The 24,908-nt window shown below is 43.9% G+C and overlaps 1 protein-coding gene across 2 annotated transcripts in view; it reads left to right on the top strand.

The window, feature by feature from the left end:
• SH3PXD2A (SH3 and PX domains 2A) overlaps positions 1-24,908 on the top strand; it is a 267,687-nt gene that overhangs the window by 201,285 nt on the left and 41,494 nt on the right. The window contains exon 8 of one of the 2 annotated variants that reach the window (XM_075154979.1): positions 211-342. In XM_075154979.1, the coding sequence (XP_075011080.1) occupies positions 211-342 (132 nt within the window). Of the gene's footprint in view, positions 1-210; positions 343-24,908 lie in introns of those variants that run through there. The other variant, XM_075154980.1, reaches the window with a different exon arrangement.

Here is a 24,908-nt window from a genome sequence, read left to right as displayed (position 1 = left end):
TCCAATGTCCCTCTGTGCTGCTGGGTTGTGGGCCAGAGGAGTCTGTTTCTATATGGCCAGCCATTTGGGGATATGCTGCGAGCCAAGGTTGTTTGCTGATTTGCTTGGCTCTGGTGACAAGTTGGCCTGTCGTGAATCGGATGGACGGAGGTCGCTCTCGAGGAGCCATGGCTGGAAGCTGGCTTACGGCTTGCTTTTTCCCCTCCCCAGGTGCTGATGCTAGCTCTGAACCCATGATCCTGGAGCAATATGTGGTGGTGTCCAACTATGAGAAGCAGGAAAACTCTGAGATCAGCCTCCAGGCTGGAGAGGTCGTGGATGTCATAGAGAAAAACGAAAGCGGTAAGACACGTTTGCTGCTTTTCCCTCTTCCAATGGTCTGATTTTTGCATGTGTTCCTCTTCTTTCAGTTTCCTCATCACTACTTGTGGCTGTACGTTAGCTCCATCTGGTACAGTTACTATGTCTGGCTGAGGATGTTGAAGTTTCTCAGTGTTGATTTGGGCTTGGGGCCAAATGTTGCCTTCTACTGTAAGAATGTTTCATAGGTTTTGTGCATTAATTAGCCAAAGTACGCTAATGGAAAACGAAGGTGAAGGAGAGAAGGATCTGCAGCTAATGAAGCTGATGTATAGTAGATTGATATAGTTGCCCTGCTGTCTCTTCAAGTCTCTGTCAGCATTTCCATTACTAATTCCCTTTTCGGAGGATTTATAGGATGAGTGTTTAAAAATTGCTTGGGATGAAACTTGGCTTGACAGCTTAGCCCGTGGCCCGGAGCTCAGTAGGGAGGGAAGAGAATGTGCGTAGATAAATATGTGGCCATGCACCATTTCAAAATTTCTTGCAGAAGTGTTAATTGGGAAATTTTGAGGCAAGGAGGCAGAACCTGTCATGTAAAAGCAAGATAAAATTCCTTCTTCTGCCATCCCTGGAATAATCAGCTTCCACTTGGAAAATGAGATTTTTGGCAAGTGTTTGCAGAGATGTCTTTTTGTGTACTTTAACTCTTGAATGTCTGGTAGCTTTGAGTCAGGCTGAACAAGCACAGGAGACTCTGTACATGTGAGTGGTTGGAGCGGGTTAGCAGCTGGTTTGAATAACTGCCTGTCTTCAGCAGCTCCCCCTCCTCCCCTCCAGTGCTCCTTGTGTATTAATCCCGAGCTGTTGTCCAGGACTGGTTTCCAGCCCACTCGTGACTTGTGTGTCCTTATCCAGAGGAGCTGCTGGCATTTGGAGCCGTTCAAGCGAAGGCTGATGTCGTGGTAGCTCCACACGCAGGGCTCACGCGGCTGTCTGGCTCTGGAGCACGCCAGAGCTTGGGGGAACCAGGACATTGATCTGGGACTCAAATCTGAGTCAGGTTATCCACAATGATGACCATGCATTGTGTGTTTTTTTTATTTTTCCTTTAATGGAGTGGTTATTTCTCTGCTGTATGAAAGCCTAATGCTTGTTTGGCTCAAAGTGATGCAGTCAGTTGCTGGCCAGTGATTTAGTGTGGTGTCCAAAAGGATAGTGTGTGGAAATGAACTGGCTAGTGTGAACAGAAATGCCTGTCTCTTGAGTACTGACTGTATCACTTGCAAAAACAGTAGAGGCCAAAATGCTCATCTGCCCCACTTTAAAGCAATAGTTATGATTGAAGGGGGGAGAAAATGTCTTGACTTCTTAAACTGTGTCTGGGCTAGTGGACAAGCACCCTCCTTTCCAAGCCTGAGAACTCTTCACTGTCGATAATGGGTGTTACTGCTGTCAGAACAAGCTTGGTTATTGTGGCAACTTACATTCGTATCCATGATATCCCTGTCTTGGAAAATGGCTTATGGAGCCAAAGGAATTGGGCTGTTAAATAATGCAAGAAGTGTCTGAAGTCCAAATTACAATTCCTTTGTGTTGTCTTTTAATGTGGCCTCTCCGCCTTGCACAGTTCACATCATATTGTATTGAACCACATGGCATGTGGAGATATAAATGGAGAGTGTCAGAGTTTGAATTTAATTAGTGGGTCCAGAAATGTGACTCTTCTAAGGAAACATCCTTGAACTTGGATTACAGTTCTTAAGACCACATTCTGATGCTTCACAGCCAGATTTCGTATTGTCCATATAAACAAGAAAGGAAATCTGAAGCCCTGAACTCTGTGCTATGATCTTGTCCTTTATATCTATATAGATAAATATAATACTGATATAGATACATATTTAAAAAGTCATGCATTGGTGATGGATAGAGCATCATTTGCTTTGGATGCTTGTCTAAACTGTTCTGGCAGGGAATTCATGTTTTAGTTGTTCCAAGAACAGGACTCCAAACATACACTCCCACTCTCTCCTAGGTTAGGGATACCACAGGAATGACTTTAATACTATGACTTCTTGTCTCTTCAGCTAAAGCTGAACCTATAAATGGCATGTAATGAAACTACCAAAAGTTTCTCAAGTGTCAACTCTTTAAACTCTTCAGTTATTGTTTGAATTGTATCTGTTTAGTGTAGGCAAGTGTGCCTAGCACATGTGGTTATGACTTCTAAGAACATGGGGGTATGCTTTTTAAGAAAATAAGATTATTGGACTATGCGCATGTGTGGTAATTCATCTGACTGCATGGTTATATTGGCTTAAGTGTTGTAAAACTATAGCTGTGATTGTATAAATCAGGCTTGTTCTGATCCAGACAGGCAAAGGTGATGTAAGGTGTTATGGATGTCACCTGCAGCAGGGACAGTTTCTTCAATGAAAGGAAGGAAGTATGGCTAGATAGCTTCTCAGCTGTGTGGCTGAGAAGTCACATCAGACTGGACACTGTGCATTGGGTGTGCTGCTGGGGCAGTATCTCAAATCTCCTTGTGCGTATGCATGCATATAGTATATCATATGTCTGGGTTTGGGTTTTTTAACTGTACTTCGGGGAAGCTAGATATGTATGAATGTATATACTGGATAGCATGGATGACTGCTTGATTTTAAAAGCCTTGCCTGAATAGGGTTGCATGTTCATGCCTAGGGACACTTAAATGGTTTTTTTGTTTCCCCAGAGTGGGAGAAATCTTAACTTGGCTCTGTTGCACGGCTTTGTAGGGAAGAAACACCTTCACTTTACTGGTCAGATGGCCCTACACTTTTTTACACGGCGAGGCTCAGAAGTCGTTTCCAAACAATGGTGCCTGTTTCATGTCCTGCTGGATGTTCTCTTCTGAACGCTTCTAGGGCCTGAGCTAGAGTTACCATCTCCTCTGATGTTTGCCTCCAAATTGTGTACGCTCCTGGAAGGAAGTAAGCTCTGCTTTCAAAGGCCAGTGTATAGGGCAGAGGTAGAAGGGAAAAAAGTTGCATGTGATTTATTGAAGTCTTAGCTGGTTATCATCAAGCTATGTTAACTTCATCTTAAGTAACAGTGTGTTGCATTTACTGTATAGTATTTTTCAGTGTTACTTTTCCCATATCGGGGATTTAAGGCATCTCAGAGTCAGACACGTGCAAACCCATTTGGTAGGGCCTTGTCTCACTTAGTTTTTTCCTTCACTAGAAGAGTTGGATAAGGTTGTTGTCATTACTGGGCCAATGAAAGTTATGACTTGGACATCACTTCAAGTTGCAACTTCTGTTCAGTATTATGACTTAAAAGCAAGGTCAGTGTAGCATATGTGGTGAATGATTTCTGAAACCCTTCATGTCACTTACGAAGCCCATGGGTCACTGTAACCCAGCTGTTGCTGCAGTTGCCACAGAAGCAAATCTTGCTAGACCGAAAAGATTTCTACACTTCAGAACAAATTATTTAGTAAATTACCAGCTCTCAGACTTTGACACTTGGTTTTTGCAGCAAATACCTATATTGGCTCAATAAAAATTGTCCTTCAGACCTTCTTCTGAATTCTGGTTACATGAGCAGAAGAGCCACAGTGTGCCTGATGTATCTGATGGATATTTATCTTTTTCTTTTTTTCTCAGCTGAGGAGGAAAATCTGCAGGTAGCAATGGTCACAGACGCATCAAGAGAAAAACAGAGGCTTACAGTCTCTCCAGATGGTGTCTGGGAACAGGCTGTAGTTACAAGGGTTGTGTTCCTTGTTGGAAGTGACTGTGATTTGTTTAAATGCACTGTGTAACCAACCTGCACTGTCCAACACTATCTAAACATCTCTGAGCTGTTTCAGAATAACAATGTGAATAGTTGACTCAGTCTTGTCTGTTAAGTACATAGGCTTCTTTTAAATCTTAACCAAAAATGCCTTGTGGAATGACTTAAATATGTATTTCTGCTGCAGAAATGAAATGTTGTGACTTTAAAGCTGGAATCCGACACAGATTTCTTTAAGGTAGAAGGGGGAGGGACTGGGCCAGAGCAGCTCCCTCTCTGCCAAGTTTTGCGTGGATGTGGCTTAAAACGGTCAAGCTATAAACTGTGGCAGCAGTGTTTGCAATGGAAAACCTGACAGACAGTGAAGTATAAGCATACTCCCGAGCACCTCTGCCTCTGCTGCTGCTCTGCATGCAGGCAGGACAGGGGCTTTTCCCTCACAGCCCCTGGGAGCCGTGTCTGCGGTGGAGGCATCGTGGGATGGTGTTTTCAGCTGGGCTGAGCAGGACCATAGCCATTTCCTTTGCAGTTACATAACTGCAGACCAATTTCCAATATTATATTACATGCAATACGTAAAACAAAGCTATTATGGCTAGCATAACTTTATCGGGACCCAAAGGGGTCTCTGGGAAGAGAGGCTGCTCTTCTCTCCTTGGCTGGGATGTGGGACATGGCACTGAAGTATCACCATAAGGAAGGTCTTTTCTTATCTCGGTGCCCTGGCTTAGGGGTCTTGGGACTTGCCGGTTGTCCACACAGTGTTGGGAGATTAGTGTGTGCCTGGCAATGTCCTCTGCATCACCATTTGGTTTCATTTGTGCTGCTCACTGGCTGCAGTCATGATTTAGGAGAGGGACATAAAGAGGCCACAGCTCTCTTGTGACTCTGATTCTTGGGGATACACTGGCTTCCCTATTGCAAACTCCATCCTCTTAGATTGAGGGCTTTTTGAGTTTGGCTCCTGCCTCTTCATGAGAAACACAGCACGCTTTATTTGAAGGTGTTGCTTTCTGGGGTTAAGTAACTGGTTTTACTTGGTACCAAATCAGACCAAGTTTACTTTCCTGATGAATTACTGCACCTTGGCTAAAGGGGCACCGTTAAAGTGGTCCAGATAGAAACAGAGAATTTGGTATTTTTGCATTTCATGGATCATCTTTCATCCCTATATCCCCTCTGCCATGCCTGCTTTTGCAAGTAGCATTGATTTTTTTTGGTCCCTTTTCTTTAGTGTGGTGGGATTTTTTGTTTTAATTTCTGTAAAGACAGCTGTTCCTGTCTTATATCCCCTTTCTGCTGCTTTACCCCATTCCCTAGGATGTTGTCTTTATGACAACTTCCCCCACTTTGTACACAGGGGGAGCATGGCACTGTGTGCACTGCTAGCAAATGTCTCTGAGCATTAGTATTATCTTGCAAAAGCTGGCCAAAACCCAGTGCGCTTCTGTTTATTATAACAGATAAGTGATATGCTAGCAGTTTCCTAGGCTTCAAATGTGGATGTAGCTCTATACCAAATTGCAAATGGAGTTACCATGTTAGCTTAAGAAAAGTTAATAGCTGTGCATCCACTGGTTGGATGGGTTGCCAGAGACAGTATGCCTAATTGCCAACATCCTGCTTTATTTCAGGTGCAATTGTGCATCCTGGCTTCCCCTGGAAAGCTATTTTTTCCTTACAAAGCATTTCAAGAGCGCGTGGTCCATCAGATGTGATTCAGGACTTGATTTCTGTTTGTACATCCAGCCCTGCCCTGCTATTTGCTCTGAGAAAGCTACTTCACTTCTTTGCATTTCCATTTCTTCCCAGCATGGCTGTGTATTTGAATTTTAAACCTTGTAAGAGACCATGGTCGTGATAGAAAAAGTAAATACTCCCTAATACAGAGGACCCTTCTCTTCATCAGTCCTTGAGCTGCACCTGGAATTTGAGGAGGAGAAACACTTATGTAGGTCAAACACATTTCCTCTAGCATCGGTGGCTTCATCCTAGAGGACAGGTTTAGGTGAGTGGCCACCACTAAGTACCTGGGATAGCTTGTGTAACTACTCCTGTATGCGCCAGTGTTCATAACTCTCTGACAAGCAGAGCTGAGTTCAAGGAAGGACCACCCAAACCCCTTCTTCAAAAACAAAGGTCTGTAAACTCCAGTGCCTTATTCTGAACGCAGTGCTGCCTTGCTGTGCCGTCCTGCCTTTCTGGGCCTGTCACCAGCCCTGCAGCAGAGGATACTTGATCCACTTATGAATCAGTTCCTGTCCTGCTGCAGTTTTCTGCCCAGTGTATGTACTAAGGCAGACAAACACAGGCCATCTGAGGAGGCAGGGTGGGTGATTAGGAATTTTTGGCTAGGAGTTACTGGAAAGTTGTTTAATGTCCTAAAAAACAGTGTTTGTAGAAGTTTTCCCTCCAAACAGGGACAATGCTGGCAAAGCAGAGATGCTTTTCTCCTTCAACCGCTTGCAGCTCAGGGGCTGGAGAAGGGCTTCTTTGTGCAGGCAGAGTTTCAGAGACATCTGCAGTGAGGGTAAGGATGCTCAATGCCACTTGCTTGTCTCACTGCAGCAGTGTCTTTGTCTTCAGGCTTTTTGGAGGTAGTGATCAAGGTTGGTTGTTCTCTTGCTTTGTTTTGCAACAGTAAGCAAAGCATCCTGTTGGTGTGTCTGGCTGCAAAGGGTGGGTTTTGTTTTAAACTTTAGCTATCTGGAAGCTGGCATTTATGGAGGGAGCCTGGGTCCCTTGTTTTAAAGTAGTCAATGGGAATGAGGTCAATGGAGTGTTGATAGGATGTACAGGAACATTTAGACTAATCCAGGCTCTGTGCTGGCTCAGGGGAAACCTGAGACAAGCTTAGAGCAGAGAGGTAAAACTGGATGCGATGACTTGCTTTAGCCAAATTCTCACTGGAGATCAGCTCCTTTCCGGGAATACAGTGCCTGACCAACCCTGCAAACACTGCAAACAGGCACTCCCTCTTCCAGTGGCCTGTTTGCAAAATGTTGAATGGATGGCGAGAATTTACACTCACTCCAGAAACAGCCGGGTCAGCAGGAGATAAGGAGGAGCCCTCCTTCCTCTGCTCTTGCCCCTGGGAGCCCAAGGGTGGGGTGACACTGTCTAATGACTTTAGCAGCTGTACTAAGCTGGAAGCAGCCCTTGACAGCGTACCCTGACCTCTCTGATGATTCTGTTTTGTAAGCTATTTTCTGACCCCTTTTTTTCTTGCCTTTTTTCTAACCTGATTGGATTTTTAAATGTGTGCCTCTGCAAGGCTAAGGAGGTGGTGCTGCTTTCTTTTTCTGACTGTTAACTTTCAGCAGGCAAAGGATGTTGGTATGGCTGAAGCCCTCATTTGAGTTTCAAGAATTTAACTTAGGTTTACTGTGCCCAGAAAGGAAGCATGCCGCAACATTTCTGAAGCAGTTACCTCTGAGCTGCTGTTCAAGGCTGCCCTGTACATAGGCTTGAACGATAAACTATTTGGGACTGACGTTTCTAGACCTGCCTTATTGCTTGAGCATCACCACACCAACATTGGGAGGTTGCTGCATAAAACAAAATGCTTGAATTATGAATGTGTTGTAGTATTCATGCTGCTATCTTGTGATGTCTAAATGGCTTTCCTCTCCCCCACTTAGTAACTTACATGGCAAGTGATGTTTGTTTCTGTGTTTAAGAGCTTGGAAGGTAATTCTCTATGCTGGAACCAAAGCAGGGTTGTTAAATCTCTGGTGTTTGTAGTTGTCCTCTGTCACTGTGGAAAATGAAGTTGTTCTCCATTGCCACCTCTGAAATACCTGCAGTCTTGTGACCGTGCAAAGGGATTGAGGTGGGCTCCTGCTTTTCTGCCGGGAGTACTCGTTCCAGCCCTGTGACAAGGAGAGATTGTCCCTTTAATTGTGCTGTGACATTTCCATCTCTTCTGGGAAGCCCTTCTGCATTTCATAGGCATCCTTGCTTGGTTTTCCTTTGCCCAGCTTTCAATTGCAGTGCGTACTTGCTCTGACTTCTTGGTGACAAGCTCACTATGAACACTTGAAATGTGGCTGTCTGGTAACACTATGCCCTTTGCAATGCCTAATTCTGCTGAAGCTTTCCTGGGACACCTCCAGACCGCTCTGGAGCTCTGCTAGTAGGGATGTTTTGCTTGTGGGGATGGAGGAGTTGATTGGTGGCTTGTATTACTTGGGTCCCCCTTGAGTTGGGAGCAGCTGAATGTCCTTCCGTGCACTCATAAAGCCTTGCTAAAGTTAACTAGTAGTGTTGTTCCCTCAGGTTCATCATGGAAGTTTTCAGTGTATTAAGAAGTTAATGACTATTTTCCAAGCAATGGTGCCTCATTTCATTCTCCTATAGAGGGAAAAGAATGATTAACAAATAATAGGGACACAAGAGATGTCATGGGGTCATATTCCTCTAAAGTATTCTCCTCTTTAATAGTACCTATCAGAATCCCCTCTCTCTGGATAGATAAAATAAAACTGAACTTCCAATTTTAAATCATCCCTCTAGAGCATATTTTCTCAAATGCTTTAGGCTATAGTGTGTGGTTTATATTCATTTTTTAGTCCCATTCCCATTGTTTGTCTTAATCTTGGGCAACTGGTATTCTGACAGGGCTAGTTCGGTTATGTGGTTTTTTTCCTTTTTATGGAGACATCTGAAGTCCAACCACTTTGACGTTTGTGTTCATTTGCCTTTTCTTTAGCTGATGTCATGTCTCTGTGGGACAACTCTCCCCCACCCCCAAATTTCCCTAAGCTAGGGGGAAGGGTTATTGCTGTGAATAGGAAGTCTCCGGATATATTAAAGATGCATCTCCTGAGCTGGGTTTTTCCCATCTGCTGTCTTCTAAGCATCCCACTGAAGTAAACAGGTTCTCTTTTAAACTTCCCTCCACCTGGCTTGACGTGGAACAAAATACTACCTGTTTTTAGTTCTACAGTTCCCTAATCTCTCAAGAAATCGGAATGGGAGCCCAGAGAGAGGAATTCCCCTGCCTTGCAAGACCCAGCAGAGCAAGCCCACTTGCAGGGGCAAAGTCTTTGTGCAGGATTGAAAGAGGTCCCACAAGGTTGCCAGGTCAGCATGAGTGGAGACTTTTCTTGTCTCCAAACCACAAGAAGTGTAGTTCAAAGGGGGAAAAAGTCAATGTCAGCCCTTACAAAGACTGTTTATCTGCAGCTGTTTTGACTTCCTCATATCCAAGGCGCTGAGACCCTTAAGACCCCCTCTAGGAGCACGAGAGGGAACAAGCCTGTCTGGACTTCATGTTTGGTAGCTGTGGGCTGAAATCTGTTGCAGGACTTCTGAGACTGCCCTCTTAGTCTAGCTGCTGGGGAGAGGGTGGGATGTGACCGCTGAAACCACAGACTTGAAGACTTAGTTGTCTGTAAAGGCAACTTAGCCTCGGAGGAACAGGGCATGGAGTAGTGGAACAGTAAGCATGGAGAAGCCAAGACAGCAAGCAACGCTACTTTTAAGTTTGCTGAACAACACAGCCAGGTACTCCTGAATAGTAGACTCTCTACCAGGCCTCTGAAAACTTCAATTCTGAAATTTCCAGCTGCCTGCAAGTTCCCTCCCCCTTCCCTTCTCATCTAATCCTGCTGTGCTGAGACTTTATACTCAGGCAGATAGTTAAATTCTCTCTGTTTCCACTGCATACCCTGTTTGGAGCCCAGGATGGCAGGCTGAAAAGGAAAAAATTTTACACAGCATCCCTGGTTGGAGCCTTTACTCATTACCTCCTCTGTTTATGCAGTCACTGCCAGTTTCAGGACCCTGAAACCTGCCCCAAGAAAATGTTTCCAAGGAAAATCTGCTTTTCATATTAGAATACATAAACTTGCTAATGATTGGGTTTCCTATATCAGCCAAATAGGTCACCAGCTCAGCACTGCTGCAAGAAACTACCTGAGGCCAAGAAGATACAAGGATATTACTGAGGCCTTCCAGTGAGTCCTGTAGGTACCTTGTGGGCTATGTTCCTTGGGATGTGACTGCCTTTTAAAAAAAAAAAAATTAAAAAGCATTGTTTTCTTAGGTTTTTGTTATATCAAAGTTTCTTTTAAGAAAGCAAGTCACTGAAATGGCTTTAAATAAGCCCTGAAAATACTAAACTTAATGCATAGTGACTGACGTCTTCTGCCCTTTGTTCTAGTTAATCAAGAAAGCAATTATACACAAAGGCTTTGGCTCTTGTGGTGACTTTCAGGCCCATTTTTCAAAGTAGGCAAAAGACTGATGGTGCATTTTTGTTGTGTCAGATGAGGACAAGATTAATAAAGGATGGAAGAGATTTTTTTTTCCCCCAAGCTGCACAGCAAATAAGCAGTTCTAATAATACTTTGGCAGTAAAATGGAAGCTGTAATCATTAGCAGACACGTTTCAGTTGCAACCAGCAACATAACTCCTTACTTTTAGTTTTCATGTTAAAAAGAGTTCAGTTTCCCCACAAACCAATTTCTTGTCCAACTTCAGATTAAGCAAAACGTATAGAAGTAATTGTATTGCTTAGGAGTTTCATAATACAATCAGATTTAGGGGGTGGCTTGACAGAGGGGTGTATGTCGGCTTTTCCCATCCGCCCCTCGGGCTGGGACATCAGACTTTCCAGCATTCTTGATGGAGACTTTAATTATTTTTGTGGTAGAAAGATGTTGGCTCACGGCTGGATTAACTGAAGCAGTTCTGGAAGATGCAGGGGATGAGATGGGCTCTCTTGGATCTCTATTTTACTGGCTGGCTTCTCTTTACTATTTTTATTGGCCAGTTCGGTTTTTTGTATCTTGATACTGTGTGACTTCATCTGAAAGTTTCACATGCGATGGGACATCACTTTATTTCAAATGAAACTGGACTGCAGTTATATTGGCAACGTAGTCAAACTTCAACTTGGTGATAATGCCAAGTATTTCCCAGACCTCGCTTGAGTCCGTATCTCCTATTTCTCCCCGCAATGCAAACGCGTGCTGAAAAGCCCTAGCCTGTTGCTTTGAAAAGTTGTTTTAATTCTGTTCACAGAACCGCCTCCTGCTGATCTTTTCCTCTCTCCCATCGCGCGCACACACCCTTTCTGGTAAGCGTGCTGGTGGGATGGGCTTTAATGCAAGCCTATCTCCCAGTGGTTGGAGGGTGAGGGCAGTGCTGGGTGCACTCGTGCTGCAGACCTAGCTTCACTTTGCTCCTATATTAATACAGCTGCCATATGTTTGCTTAAGAATCCCAGGCTGGTTTGATACTTGGATAAAAGAGAAAATAAGTTGTTGCTCTTTCATGATTAGCAGCAGCTTGACTAGCTAGACTAACGCTGGCAGGCACACGTCTGCGCTGTCTGACGAGTGTAAAATGACACCTTCATGATTTGATGTCCAGGTCTGGAGGCACTGTGCTGACTTTCAAACGGTGACCATATGTGCAGGTGAAATGTATCCTTCTTAAAGGACAATAGCTCTTGGGGAGTCTAGGTAACTGCAAACAAAACCTGGCAATTGGAACAACAAATTTCAGTGTGCTGAAATTGAAATGAAGTTAAGGAAGCCCTAAACACAGTCCTACTCAAAAGTGATGGAGATGAGGAGGGGTGTAGTGTAAACCTCCATGCAGTGGTGACCCTAGGATTTGAAGAACAGCATCTAATACTAAACCTGAATCATTGGCTTGAACATTGGTAAGTTCATAAATAGCACTTTAATCTCCCACATGGGCTTTTATAGCATTTGAATGTTACTGGAGGCCTCCCTGCACGAGGAAAACCTGAGCTGCTTGGAGAGACTTGACCCATTTGTCTTAACTGAGTATAGCTGGAGATTCAGGATCGGTAATGTAAACCTGGGAAGATCCATCACCGAGCATTTGAAACCCTACGATTAAACTCAAGGCCAATTTATTCAGTGCCCTGGAAACCACTTTGCAGAATCTGCATTTCTGGATGTGGGCAGAGGGAAGACTGCACGCACTGACTCACAGGAGAGAAGGTGAAGCTCGCTTGTTTGCCTGAAAACAGGATCAGGAATCTGAGACAGTTTGTTTGAGGTTTTTTTCTTAATACTGACTTAAATTCTTTATCATTACTGAGAAGGAAACTCTCTGCAGAGTATGAAGACCCAAAATTATGGGATGGCTGTATGCTCAGGCTGAGCTTGCAAATTATTCCCTTGCTTCAAGTAGACCTTCTGTAACCAAAATGTCCTAGAATAAAAGTAGAATGACCAGAAATGGGACGCTATTTCCATCGCCAGGCAAATGGGATAACTGAGCCCTATAGAAAATGCCTCTTTTGCTCCTCCTGAGCACAGCAAGCAGAACTGGTTCCTGTACCAGCTACAAGTTAAATTACACACTTGGTCATTCCAGACGTCTTTGGTGTATTTTCAGAGCTGACTATACACTTCCTGGGCTGTTAGCCTGTTGGTTTTAAAATAAGAAATGAGCCTCTGGGGGCTGGCGTGTGAATCCTTCCACTCAACTAAGAACTGGGAAGTTAAGTCTCTCTTTCGCAGAAGTATCCAGGTTTGAGAGCCAGCCATGTGAATGGGTGTTGCTTCCCCTGTGCCACCCCAGAGTCTCCCTTGCCAACAATCCTAAACAGAGACCAACATCCCCCAGTGAGGACACTGTCTGCAGAATGCGCATGTGGGAACTCAGGGACTAAATGGTTCTGGGGATGGCTTGCAAGATGCTTGCTGACACTGGTTTAAATTTAGCTCAGGCTAGCAGGAATTGTTGTGTAGTGGCATTTGAGGAAAAATGCTGGTGGTTTCAGGGAAACTTCATTACAGATGAGATGTAGCCACCCTTTGCAATGCTGTGACAGATGCTGGTGTTGAGACCTCCTTGCATGGTGCGCTTGAGTTGCACAAGGGCCTTCTTTCAACCCATTATGTGCAGACACAGCAGAGGCTGAGTGCCTGGGCATGCATTTGTCCTTGGCAAGTGTGTCTTGGGGGCAATGCAGTGACAGGAATAGAAATAGTGTCTGGGCCAAACTCATCCACACCTTAGCGAAGGCTGCAAGCTGCCAGGTGAGCTATTCTGGCTTCTCTAAAATAACAGTGCCGGGTCCTTGGTACATCAGGAACACCATCTGCTTCAGCTGAAACTTGCCTAAGCTAGTAATTCTTTTCCATATCCCCAAATCATATAATCCTCCTCTATTTCTTCTTTGCAGAAGAAGCAGCTTAAACAACCTTTTTCTGTTTAAGCAGAGCACTGAGTGGACCACCTGACTGGCTCCAGGTAAATTTGGTAGAAACTTGAGTGCAGGAGGGGAGGCCTGAAATGAGGATAACTGAGTGCAGGTGGAGATTAGTGACTTCCTTCCTGGGTATCATTTATTCTGCTGTGTTTCTTGTTCCTTTCCACTGATCTCCTATACCTTCTGCGGAGAATCCCATGTGATTAATGCTTTTTGATCTTTTGTGATAGCTAAATCCTCTGCTAATTTCGCCTATCAGGAGCATATTCTGATCTAAAGAAATGTAACACAGTGTGCTCCTCAGTTTAAGGAAATCAAAATCCCATGTTTCTGTGGGATTGAAGTTTTGCCTTAACCTCAACAGTGTGATGCTGAGGCATTTTTCTGTAGCTGTCTCAGAGCTGTGCCTTCATCAGGTCTTGGTGGATGGACTAGAATTGCACTTATAAGGTAGAGCTCTGGAGTCAGAGCATCCATTGGTACTTAGTGTTTTTCTTGTAAGTGAGTTGGCAGGAGAAAGGCTCGATTGCTGTAGCTGATCCTGACCTAGATTGGTAAAAGCAGCTATCACTTAAGAAAGCAAATTTCACAACTGTAGTCACCCCTGTTCAACTGGAGCCGCAACAGAGGTCAGAACTGCTTATCTTTGACTTCTGAAGCTGAACAGTAACTCTTTCTGGGAGAGAGTGGACTTGTAAAGGCTGGTTCCTGGAGATAACAAAGTTCCACTAAATGCTTACCAATGGCCAATTCACACTTCAGACAGACCATTTCCATGGGTGATATAACAGCCATAGAAAGAATGGCAGAAGACAGCGCAGCTAATGATGTGAAGTAACTCAGGTGCTCTTATTTCAATAGTACATACTCCCCTGGAATGTATCTGCAGCTTCAGCAATATCCAATTTGTGTAAGTTCTTTGCATATTTTTGCAGGGTAGGAAGAGAGAGAATCCGTTATGATCAATCCACTGCTTTCTTCCTTCTTTGATTTTAATGTGGGATAAAAAAAAAGAAAGATATAGGAGTGATTCATCCCACGGGCTGTACTGTTAATCCCATGAAGTTTATGTGCGTAGCATGTGGCCAGCATCCTTGAAAATGCTCCAGGGGCATTAGTTACGGGAGGTGCCTTTAGCCTGAAAGGCAAAGGAACTTTAAAATTGGCTTCTTTCTTGACATCTGCTACTCAAATGTATCCCTCTGTCATGCACCCCTTTCTCTATTACTTACTTAATTTTTACCTCCTGTGCTCTCTGGTATCTCTGCTAACTTCTAGTATGGAGGAGGAAAATGAGCCACGTAACTGGTCGTGTTTTCCCATCTGTCTTTCTCTGCTCTTTTGCTGCTTTACATTCAGGAATGCCAACACTGAGGCAGCGATTGACTGGACTTGTACTGTTTTGCCAGTGAATGGGTATGAATAACAGCTTTGCTCAAGACAGCAATTAGTTCCTGATCATCCTAGTTCTTAAACTGGGTGCCCAACTGGCCTTGATATTTGTTTTGCTGGATGTGTACAGCTTCAAGCCATGCAGTTCAAGACCAGTGGGCACACAGTTGGACCTAGCTCCGTTCGCTGACAGCTTATGAAATTCCTAATGCAGCAGTAGCCAGGAAGCTCCTGAGTGCGTAGGAGGCTGACCGCTGTTACGCAGCTATCCTGTTTTGTTTCTTAGCTATCCGGGGCTGGAGAACTTGGAAGTGGATGCTGGCAGAAGCAAAACCTTCTCACAAGACTCTTGCTCTGAGCTTGGAGAACTGAAGTCACGTTGTGAAGTCTAAATCCGTAGTGGAATTTGATGATGTTGATTTAAGGGGTCCAAGAACCATGGTAGAAGTACATTTTAAAAATAAAAATATAAGGTGTTGACTAGTCAAGAACTAAGACACTAGTGGAGTCTTTTGAGCAAGTGCTTTCAATTTGTATTTGGATGTTTGTCTGTCCTCTTCTGTTTCAAAGCCAGTAGTATCTTGTAGGTGGAATTTTGCCCAAAAGTATTCAGAAATTACTGTTCGAAGGCTGGTAGAAGGGAATTGAAAGGAGAGGACTTTATGGTGTGACCAAGTAGGGGCTGAAGAACTGGCAGTGGCGCAAACTTGACATTTCTGCTCAAGTCTGGTTTCTGAATAGGTGGCAGAGACTCTGGAAAAATCCAAGTGCAGGTTCTCATGGAAATGAGGAGCAGGCTTGGGGTGAAATGGGAGCCGAGTGCCCAGCCTCCCTTCATAAAATGGGAGTTTTCAAGCTCTCAACTTATCACTAAATTGCCTTTTCGCAACACTAAATCTCTTCTGTGCAGCAGAAGGTCCTTGGTGGGCAGCAGTGGTATGAATACAATCAGTGTTTGCTCCGGTTTATTCTGCGTTGCATTTTGTAGTACATTTTGCTGATGATTCTCACTCTTTTATTAGTTTTCTATAGCATTCACAGGAATAAGCTGTAAATGTCATATGGCTCCTGAACTACACTTAAACAGCTACACATGGGTTCAAGATGAGCAGTTAGGTTTCCAATCCAGACTTTCCCAAAATAGGAGGAATGTGGGTTGTGTTCCGTCTAGCGTTTCTGTTTTGGATAGGAGGCTTTTGGTTAATGTCAGTCCTGGAGGAGGGGAAAGCTGTCAGATGCCACAGGATCCCAAATATTCTTTGCACAGTGGCTACAGCCAAAGATACTGGAGTGTCGGGTTTCTGCTGAATTAGTGAGCGACTTCTTAATCATGTGACAGCAGCATCAGGCTTTCCTGGCAAAAAAATGGAGAGTAAGCAAAAACTGGTGCATCCTAATAGGAATATGCAGAAACAAATAACGTTTCTTAAGGTGCATGCAGATATCAAAAGTTAACTTGTGGCCGTCTTTCTACTTCCAGCCTCCAAATCCCTGCTGAAAACCTGACTTTCCCTTGGAGTTTTGGGGATACAGCCATCCTCTTCCCCATCAACCCCTTCTCCCTTCTGCTTGTTGCACGGTTTCTACTACTTTAGCCCACAGTAATCCACCTTGAACATCATCATGGATTCCACAGCCTTCCTGTGGAATATGACGGCAGACTTGCTTGTGTCCTTAGTCGCCCAGGTTCACTGAACAGCCTGATGGCTGTTTGGGCAGGAGCAGTTCACGTACAGATCAGGTCTCCCTGTAGCGAAGGGAAGTATCCCCTTCTCCCTGCAGCTGAGTGATCTGAAGTGTGTCTCCTCATGGACGGGAGCTTACTATGAAGTGGCTTCTTTTACTGTGGCATGTATCCAAGCCATCGTGGAAAATCCAGGCCTTTCTACTGATGGCTTTGGCATGCCAAGAGTGAAATTCTTGGAGTTTAGTATCTTCTTCTTCCCTCTCCTCTTCAAAGCCTGAAAAACTAAAAAAAAAAAAAAAAAAAAAACACAACCAAAACAAAGCACTGGACTGTCTGTGGGATAGGCATTATTGCTGGCTTCTTTCCTGTAACTAGGATATACAGTATTCTGAAAACAAAATAGAGCTGTTCCCCCCCCCCACCCACCCTACACGATACATCTCTACCCCTCAAAAACCTGAATGTTTGATATAATGGCTTCTGGCTGAAATTTCCCGTGTAAGACAAGCTGGGCTCAAGTTATTCTTCCATGATGTCCTTTTCAAAGCTCCCCAGAAAAGGATGAGTAGCTGTGTGCTGGCAGGCCTCCTCGCAGCGGTGTGTCTGAACCCAGGGAGCAATGGGCAGTACCTCAGCTGGATGGTCTGTTCGCAGCAAGTATTGCCCGAGCAGCAACCTCCGTCTCCAGCCTCGCGGGGGCCGTGGTTATGCTGTTGGACTACACAGCCAGAGAAAAATCAAGATCCTAATGGAAAACTTCTTGGAAGACTGAAACTACTCCTGCACATCTGTCCTCCTTTGGAAAAGGTATTACGTGCTGAAGTTATGAAATATTGTCAGAGGGGAAAGTGCTCTCTGCTCTCCAAAGATCCAAGAGCATCTGAGTGAATGTACATGGGTCAGTGGCGAATCGCAGGGTTTCAAGAGCCAAATACCATATTCTCCAACTACGCAGAGAACACGAGCATGACTTTGCCAAAGACAGTAAGTTGATACCTACTGGCCAGGAGTTGATATCACTGCCCAGCCTCATCTAATGTCATATTAATGTGAAAAACAAAGATTTGCTCAGACTCAGTGTGACTGGCTTCACAGAATGAAGTGGCACATTAAGATGTTTAATATGGCGTACGGCTTTCTGTAGTTCAGGTTTCTGGGCACCTCCAATTAATGTTGTAGATGTTATGTACCCATTTGGAATCCTTCTCTGTTCATATTTAAAATTTGATTGTATTGTTAAATCACTGAGTATGTCAAGGGTTTTGGGGAGGGTTTTTGTACTGACTAGCCTAGCTTTGATGTACTTGCCAAACATCTGTGTGCTTTCTATATATTTTTCCTTTGCCTTCAGAAAAAGGATGGTTGCATTTATTTGTGGGTGAAATACTTTGCTAGGAATGGCTGTAAATCTGAAGAGCAGAAAATTGTCAAGTGAATTTGTAGACAATAGTAACGGAGAATAAGGAATTAAGCCTGGTATGCAATCTGGAAAAATTAAAATTCTTCAGAATTTTTTTTTTCTCGCTGGCATGGGGATATCTAGAAATTGGAAATCCAGCAAAGCTTCTGATTTGGAAACTTGAATCCACTGCAACGTGTGAATGTTGTGAGTAGACTCGCACAAGGAGGACTGGAAGGTTCTTGTTGGCCCAGGCTGTGCTGCATGGGCAAGAGCTCGCTGCTGTTAGAGATGTCTGTCCTCTTCCGAAATCTTCTGATGCCCCATCAAACCTCTGATTTACACGCGCAGTTATGTTACTGGACATTCATGTTGTACAGTTGAAAGTTTTACTGCTAAATCCATGAAAAAGCCATAGCGTATAAACCCAAAAGAGAGCCTGGTACTCTTGGCTTGGTTTTGGTCCTTAAACTCTGATTCAATGGAAACTTTTGTACTTTCTTGATGGGCCAGTTATAAAGTGGCTAAAAGAGTGCTGATATTTAATGAAATGGATATTAAGGGAACTCCAGATTCTATTCTTTTTATTTTTCTCATTGGATGATACCATCACTGTAATGGCAGTTTCTAATATTTCTGCTCCCTTTAAAAAATACTTTTAAAAATAAATTTAAAACCACAGGAAAAAACCTTGAGAAATGGGGCTATTTCCAGTCCTCTGTCTCTGGAGGATACAGACTTTCTAGAGAGGTACTGTGTCTGGAGTGGCAACAGCTTGATTCCAGATGCACAACATGGTTGAAGTATTGGACTTTGAGGTAGAAGCTTGACTTGGACATACAGTTGTATCTGTAGATCTGAGTAGACTCCTCAAGACGCTTGTGACACTGATGACCAAGGGCTGCCTTTGCTTGCAGCTGGCTTTCTGTAAATCCAGCCTCTTATTGAGCATTTCATTGTGATTCAGAGTAAGGATGCTTTTGGCATGTTTTCTACACTGGGATTTAGATAATCTGAGTGAGAATATCAACCCTTCAGGGGTGTTTCACAAGTCTCATTCCCAGGGATCGCCATCTGCCAGCGTGGGGAGCTGCTGGAAGTGTTGTATCAGTGCTCCAGAGATGAGCATCACTGGTGCCTGCAGTAGTGCTCAACAAGCATCGGCTCAGCCAAGGAATGTGCCCTTAATATAGCCGGGGTGCCCCAGATGTATTTCATGTATCGGTACAAAGAAGAGCTGTCTAATCTGCCGTGAGTCTCTCCAGCCACGCGTGTGTTTGGCTTGGACGCCGTCATCCCCGCTCTCGGAGTTGGAGTGTGTGTTGGCAGCAGGGAATCGTTGTTGCAGAGTAATTCCGAGCACAGAGGAGTCAAACCAAAGTTCATTTTGTTCTTTTTCTTCAAACTTACAGCTTGCTTGAGCGGGCAGGGGGTACGTCAGCCGCTTTTCTTTTTGGTGGTTTTTTTAATCAATACCTCATCTCTGTCATAAGAAGTCTTTTGCTATAGCTGAATGAAATGTCATGCTCCTGAGACTTCTGGCTCTGGTTAAAGACAGGCATCTTACTTGCAGAGTAGGGCTTTCTATTGATCTTGTTTTAAATGGTATAGCTACAGGCACAGAAACAATGATCTGGGGTCACACTTTGCTCACTCTTCTGCATATTTATTTCTGTTTTAAAAAATAATAAAAATCACTGAAGTAGTCAGCCCTAAAAATGCTTTTCAGAAGCTGAAAATCAAAAGTAGTGTTAAGACCCAGTGCAACACTTAACTGTGCAGCTATGAGACATACACCCTAAGATATGCTAGCAGTGCTTGATGGCAGGGCTGTTGGTATCCTTTATTCTTAACTTTTATTGCTGCTTGTTAACTTTGCAACTTTGCATAGGATTACCAACATTTCATCGAAGGAATGGTGGCTTTAAGCAGCAGATGAGAAATCCCCTGAACTCCAACCTGAAACCAGTCCCTGACCTTAGACCAATGTTTGGGGTAGGTAGGTAAGCTATATTTTAAATTCCTTTATATATTTGGACTGGAAGTGGGTTGGTTTTGTAACTTCTTCCCCAGTCATGAAGGCTTCATCTCGCTTTTTTCCTATTTGCTGCGCAATACCTGTGCGCCTTGCACAGCCTGGTTTGGAGAGGAAGGAAATGCCATGTTCTTACTTCGCTGTATTGAAACCCTTGTAGCTAATTTCTGGGACCTCATCTGGAGAAGCTGCTCTGCTTTGCTGGCTCTGGCTCAGGATTTGAAAACTGAGCTGTGAATAAATAAGCATAGGCTCATCCAAAGGCCTGAGACATAGTTGGAAGGAAAAAGCAAGTGAGGCTGGAAGTGACAGCGCAAAGCTGTGATGAGTTAAAGGCCTAATGGCACCACAGTACAGGCATGGCCCTCAGTGAAGGAACAAGTGGCTTCTCGCAGGTTGGGTTTTTATTTCTCAAAGATGTTGCTCACTCCTTGGCTCAGCTCCTCAGCTGAGCAAAGTGCTTAAGCCTACACTTGACTAGAACATGCGGTTTGGGGGCATTTCACTGTTTTCCTGCTAAATACCTTTACTGAATAGGAGACTACAGCCTACTCGGATAATCCAGGTCAAAAAAAGTTTCCTATTTTTATAAATAAGTAAACTGCAGTGTGAACCATTTTACAATTGTAAAAATAGAGGTGGAAATGGCATGAAAGATGAGTAACTCCATTCCTTTGTGGTGGGGGGAAGCAGTGCTGGCAAGCACCAGAGCTACCTCTGGACAGAAAAGACGGGCCAGAAATGAAGAGACACCCTCTGCTTGAAGATAGACTCAGCTTCCTCTGATTCCCATGTTGTAGGGGGCTGCCCTGCTAATGGAGAGGCAAAAGCGGTAAGAAGCCAACTGGTTAATGGTTTTGCCCATCCTATTTTCAATGGAAAAGAGATACCAGGAAGAAAAGGGATGTGGGTATGAGGTTTCTGCATCTCCTGGGGGAAGGAGCAGGGGGAGAGACAGCTCCTGGAAGTAACTCATAGCCATGCTGACACCTGTAAGTCACATCAGCAAATGTGTCAAATGTCATACTGAGCTCTGAGGTTACTGTAATGAGTATTATTTTCTCCTTAGAGATCAGGACTTAAACAAACATGAGCAAAATTGACTAATTGCTTTTTGCAGTGGGAAGGTGCTCTTGGCATCCCCTCCCTCTGTCACACCTCATCCATTGCATCCAAGTAGAAGCAGATCACATCCTCTCGTAGGGTTAGATATTCTCAGGCTTTAGGAGAATATGAAAATACAGATTTGTGTTTTGCTCAAACTGGAAAACAGGTCATGAAGTAAACCATATTCTGAAATTTCAGTGGTTGTGATGCTCAAGGCTTTGGCTTGGTCACTCTGACCTCACTTGCTGATGTGATAGGCTGACAGAAATATCTGAGATTTTGTTTGGATCATCCTTGAGTTTTTCTGGGACTCCTGGAAGGTGTTGCCAAGGTAACTACAGAAGCTGAAGTGGCAGGGAAAAATTGGAAAAAGAAAATTAAAATCTAACTAGACAAATGTTGCAAGGTTGAATCTTTCCACCTTCCTGTCACCTAAATCTTCAACAAGTATCTTGGGAAGCAAGTTAGATGTCTTTATGATAATTCCTCAGATATTGGTGGCCAGTACCTGCGTTTCTGGAATAGCCTCCATACTGTAACTTCAGCTATGGAAAAAAGCCATGTTCCTCAGAATGAGTAGTCTGGTAAAGGTTATTAGGCACAGCATTGGTGAGCTAGGTGAGGTAGCATTAATGGCCTGTGAGATGCCAGAGGGCAGACCAGATGTTGAATCTCTCTTGAATCTTCATTCTTCTTCAGCTTCAAGTGTGGACTAGCAAGTAGGGGGCATAGCTTAGAGTTGAGGTAGTACATGCTGGCAGATGACCAACAAATCTAACCTTTTGTAGGACAGAGAACTAAGCCCTTAATTTTAGCACCATGTAAAGCTGACTTCCAGATTTTATTAAACCAATTCCTATGATAGTTTGGCATCTGGATGAACTTTTTTTTTAATAAAATTAACAAGTTAATACTGCGTAATTAATACTAACTAATAATTAACATGAACTACTGCAAGTATAGTATGTGGCCATTCCCAAAATGAGCACATCAAAAAGCTTGTTTTGTGCTCCCAGCCCATACTGTGTGTGTTGGTACCAGGCAATGCCACTCACTGACTTATATTAGCAGCTGGTGACAAATAGGTCAGTCAAAGAAAGCGTGATCTCCATGAAAATGGCTTGTAAGCGCAAAAGAGCTGTGCTATATCTTATCATGGGATTGGGGAACATCAGGAGGCAGTTTTGAACCTTCAGGAGGTGTCAGTTACTAGCCAGGAGATTGACCAAGAAATTCATCAAGGGACTGGTGTGCCTTGGAGGTAGCTCCCCTCATGCCTTGTGTTGAGGGTCTCTGCATAAGTTAGAAGGGGATTTGGAAGTGATGTTTGTCCTTCCCAAAAATGTGTGGTCTTGGTTGCCTTCTGCAGGCTGCGCTGCATGACGTTTTGCTGAGCTGGAGTCTGAGAATTTGGGGTGTGTGTTGAAGAGCCCATGCAAACAAGGGGTGTGGGGGGTGGATCTCCCTGAAGTGTAATGGGAAATCCCTTTCCCCAGTAGGGATTTAGCAGCTAGGTACTTTCTACCCAGGTTGGGTTCTTTCCACTCCGTAATCCTGACCCGCAGACCTTGTGAGGGAAGCATGCTAAGGAAACTTCAATTCATTAGTCATCCTAAAATGTGCTAGTAGTCCAGCTGGTCTTCCTGGAGGTGCACTGTTGCATATATTTCACGTTAGTATTGTAGTGAACTCCAACTTACGCTGACAGATGTGACACATAGTCACTAAATGGGACGTTTTGGGAAAAAAAAATTCAGGCCATATAAGCTTTTGTTAAACTGTAGCATTCCAACATCGTAATTAACATGGCAGCCAACAGACCTATCCAAAGACTTATTTACTATCCAGGCTGTTTTACATTGCAAGAGTCATGCTTCTGTGATCTCTGTTTGTCTTTTATGGCAGTGCCTAAGGCCCGGCTGAGATGAGGGTCCTGTTGTGCTAGACATTTAGGCCTTGTCTCGAGAGAATGGAAGTCTACATAAGGGACAGACAAAGGAAACACTGTTCAAATTTGGGTGGTGGGGGAGGGGAAGGGAAGTAATGAAGACTTGGAAATTGGGGAGGGAAAAACTCCTCCCACAAGAAGAATTGGTCAGTTCTCAGAACTCCCCAAAGCTAGGCCAGCTCCCCAGCAGCCACACCATCCTCTTTCTCAGCTTGCAGTGAACGTGCAGCCTCTGTGCTCCGCCACTGACCTTTTGCAAAATAAGAAGGGGAAATGAATGCATTTTGGGGGAGGAAGGAAAAAAAAAAAAGGCCATCAATCTGCCAAGAGGGAGATCCTGAAAAGTAGAAGGTTGTGAAATGCCTGAACTCAAGGTTTTCTGTGATGTTAGCATCAGAGTGATTGGGGAATAGCAGTTGCCTGTGCAAAGAAAGAAGCAGATACATGGAAAGCATAGCACTTGCAGCAGTCTGGCCAGGGGTGCTTACAGACAGTCCAGTGTGTCCTCTTTTGGTAGCCTTGTACTGGGGAAAGGGAAGGGTTTAATCTTGCATGCACTCGTAGGGTAAGCTTAAGTGACTCCCTGTTGAAAAGATAAACACTATGCCTCTATATCATCTGTCTAACAGGTTTAGGTAATCCCTTACTGTGCTGCTTATTTTCTTTAAATGGTGCTGTATTGTATAATGCATGTGTGTTTGTAATGGAGGGTCTGCAAATCTCAGCTTTTTGCCCAAGGACAGCATTACTCTTGCCCTTGTTTCAGGGTTGATTTATTCCTAATGGAAAGGAATAAGCCTCACAATGATATATTTGCCTTGTCTCAGCTCTGTGAAGTGCATGGAGATTGACAGCTGTTCTCTATCTCACATCATTAATTTGCCTTGCTAACCTTTATTTAGCATCAGAAGATCAGCCTTGCTGATTATTGCCAGCAAATCTGTGCTTAGTGCCTGCTCTGGCTTTGTTTGATTAAGCTTGAAGAGACAGAAAGGAGAGTCAGAAAAAGAAAATGTTTAAATATTGGGACTTTGACTTATTGCGCACTTAACGGTGCCTTCCTGGAGGCAGACCAGCAACCCAGCCTTTCTCTATGAAGAAGCTGTTAATGGGAATGTTGCTGTTGATGTTCCCATAGCGCAAGACTTACTCAGTAAGGTGTTTCTAGTCTCTCGAGGCAGAGCAGTTCTCTGCTCTGAGTCTGGGCTGCCTTTCCAGACTGTAAGGAACACCAAAGGTTAAATATCAATCTTTAAAGTCAACATCCCAGGTGAGACAACCAAGCAAGCTGGAGGGAAATCACATGCTTACTACCATGTAGCAAAAACCCTGCAAAGATGCTTGAGCGAAGTGAGTAGCCTTCTTAAACAGAGGCTAAGCCAGAATGAGCAGAAACAAATGCTTAGTTCCCTGGCTGTGTGCAGAGTATTTTCTGCAAAATAAGAGGAGTGCTTTTTCGCTCGGTTGGGGAAAACAGGCACCTTACCAGAGGTTTTTGCCTCAGTAGCTTTCCTATATTCACCTTTTCTTCTTATGCTGCTGATGCACCTTTTTGTTAGAGCTGATGGAACCAGATACCCCAGTAATTTCTTGCTTTTTTGAAGTCTATGTGGATGAGCTCAGTTATCGCCTTCCTAAAGGTGAATGTCCCCTTCTGTTTCCACATGCACAGGCTGTTCTCATTGTCTGAGTCTTCATGACAGATAAAGATAAAAGGCAAATCTTTTTCCCTGTTTTTTTTTCTTCTTTCAGTTTTCCATAATCTGCTCAAAACGGGGCCAGTTCAGCTTCCTGTTGAACAAAATACAGTAACAAGACTAAGTTTCTAAACTTTAGAGAAGCCTGGAAAAACCCTTCAGAAAATACTGAATTGGGTTTGTAATATCTTCTGGATAGTGTCAGTGATACTACTTGCCCATGTACGTCCTTGTTCAATACAATGTAGTTCATTAATTGGCAGCCCGCTAATGCACCGGCTGCTCTTGTAGCCTGCTATTCATCACTCTGGTACTCATTTCCGAAGCTGTCATTTCCTGCAGCCTTGTGCAGGCAGC

This window comes from Calonectris borealis, chromosome 7 (assembly GCF_964195595.1).
Source record: "Calonectris borealis chromosome 7, bCalBor7.hap1.2, whole genome shotgun sequence".
NCBI lineage: Eukaryota > Metazoa > Chordata > Aves > Procellariiformes > Procellariidae > Calonectris > Calonectris borealis.
This window is presented reverse-complemented; position numbering and strand designations above follow the sequence as displayed.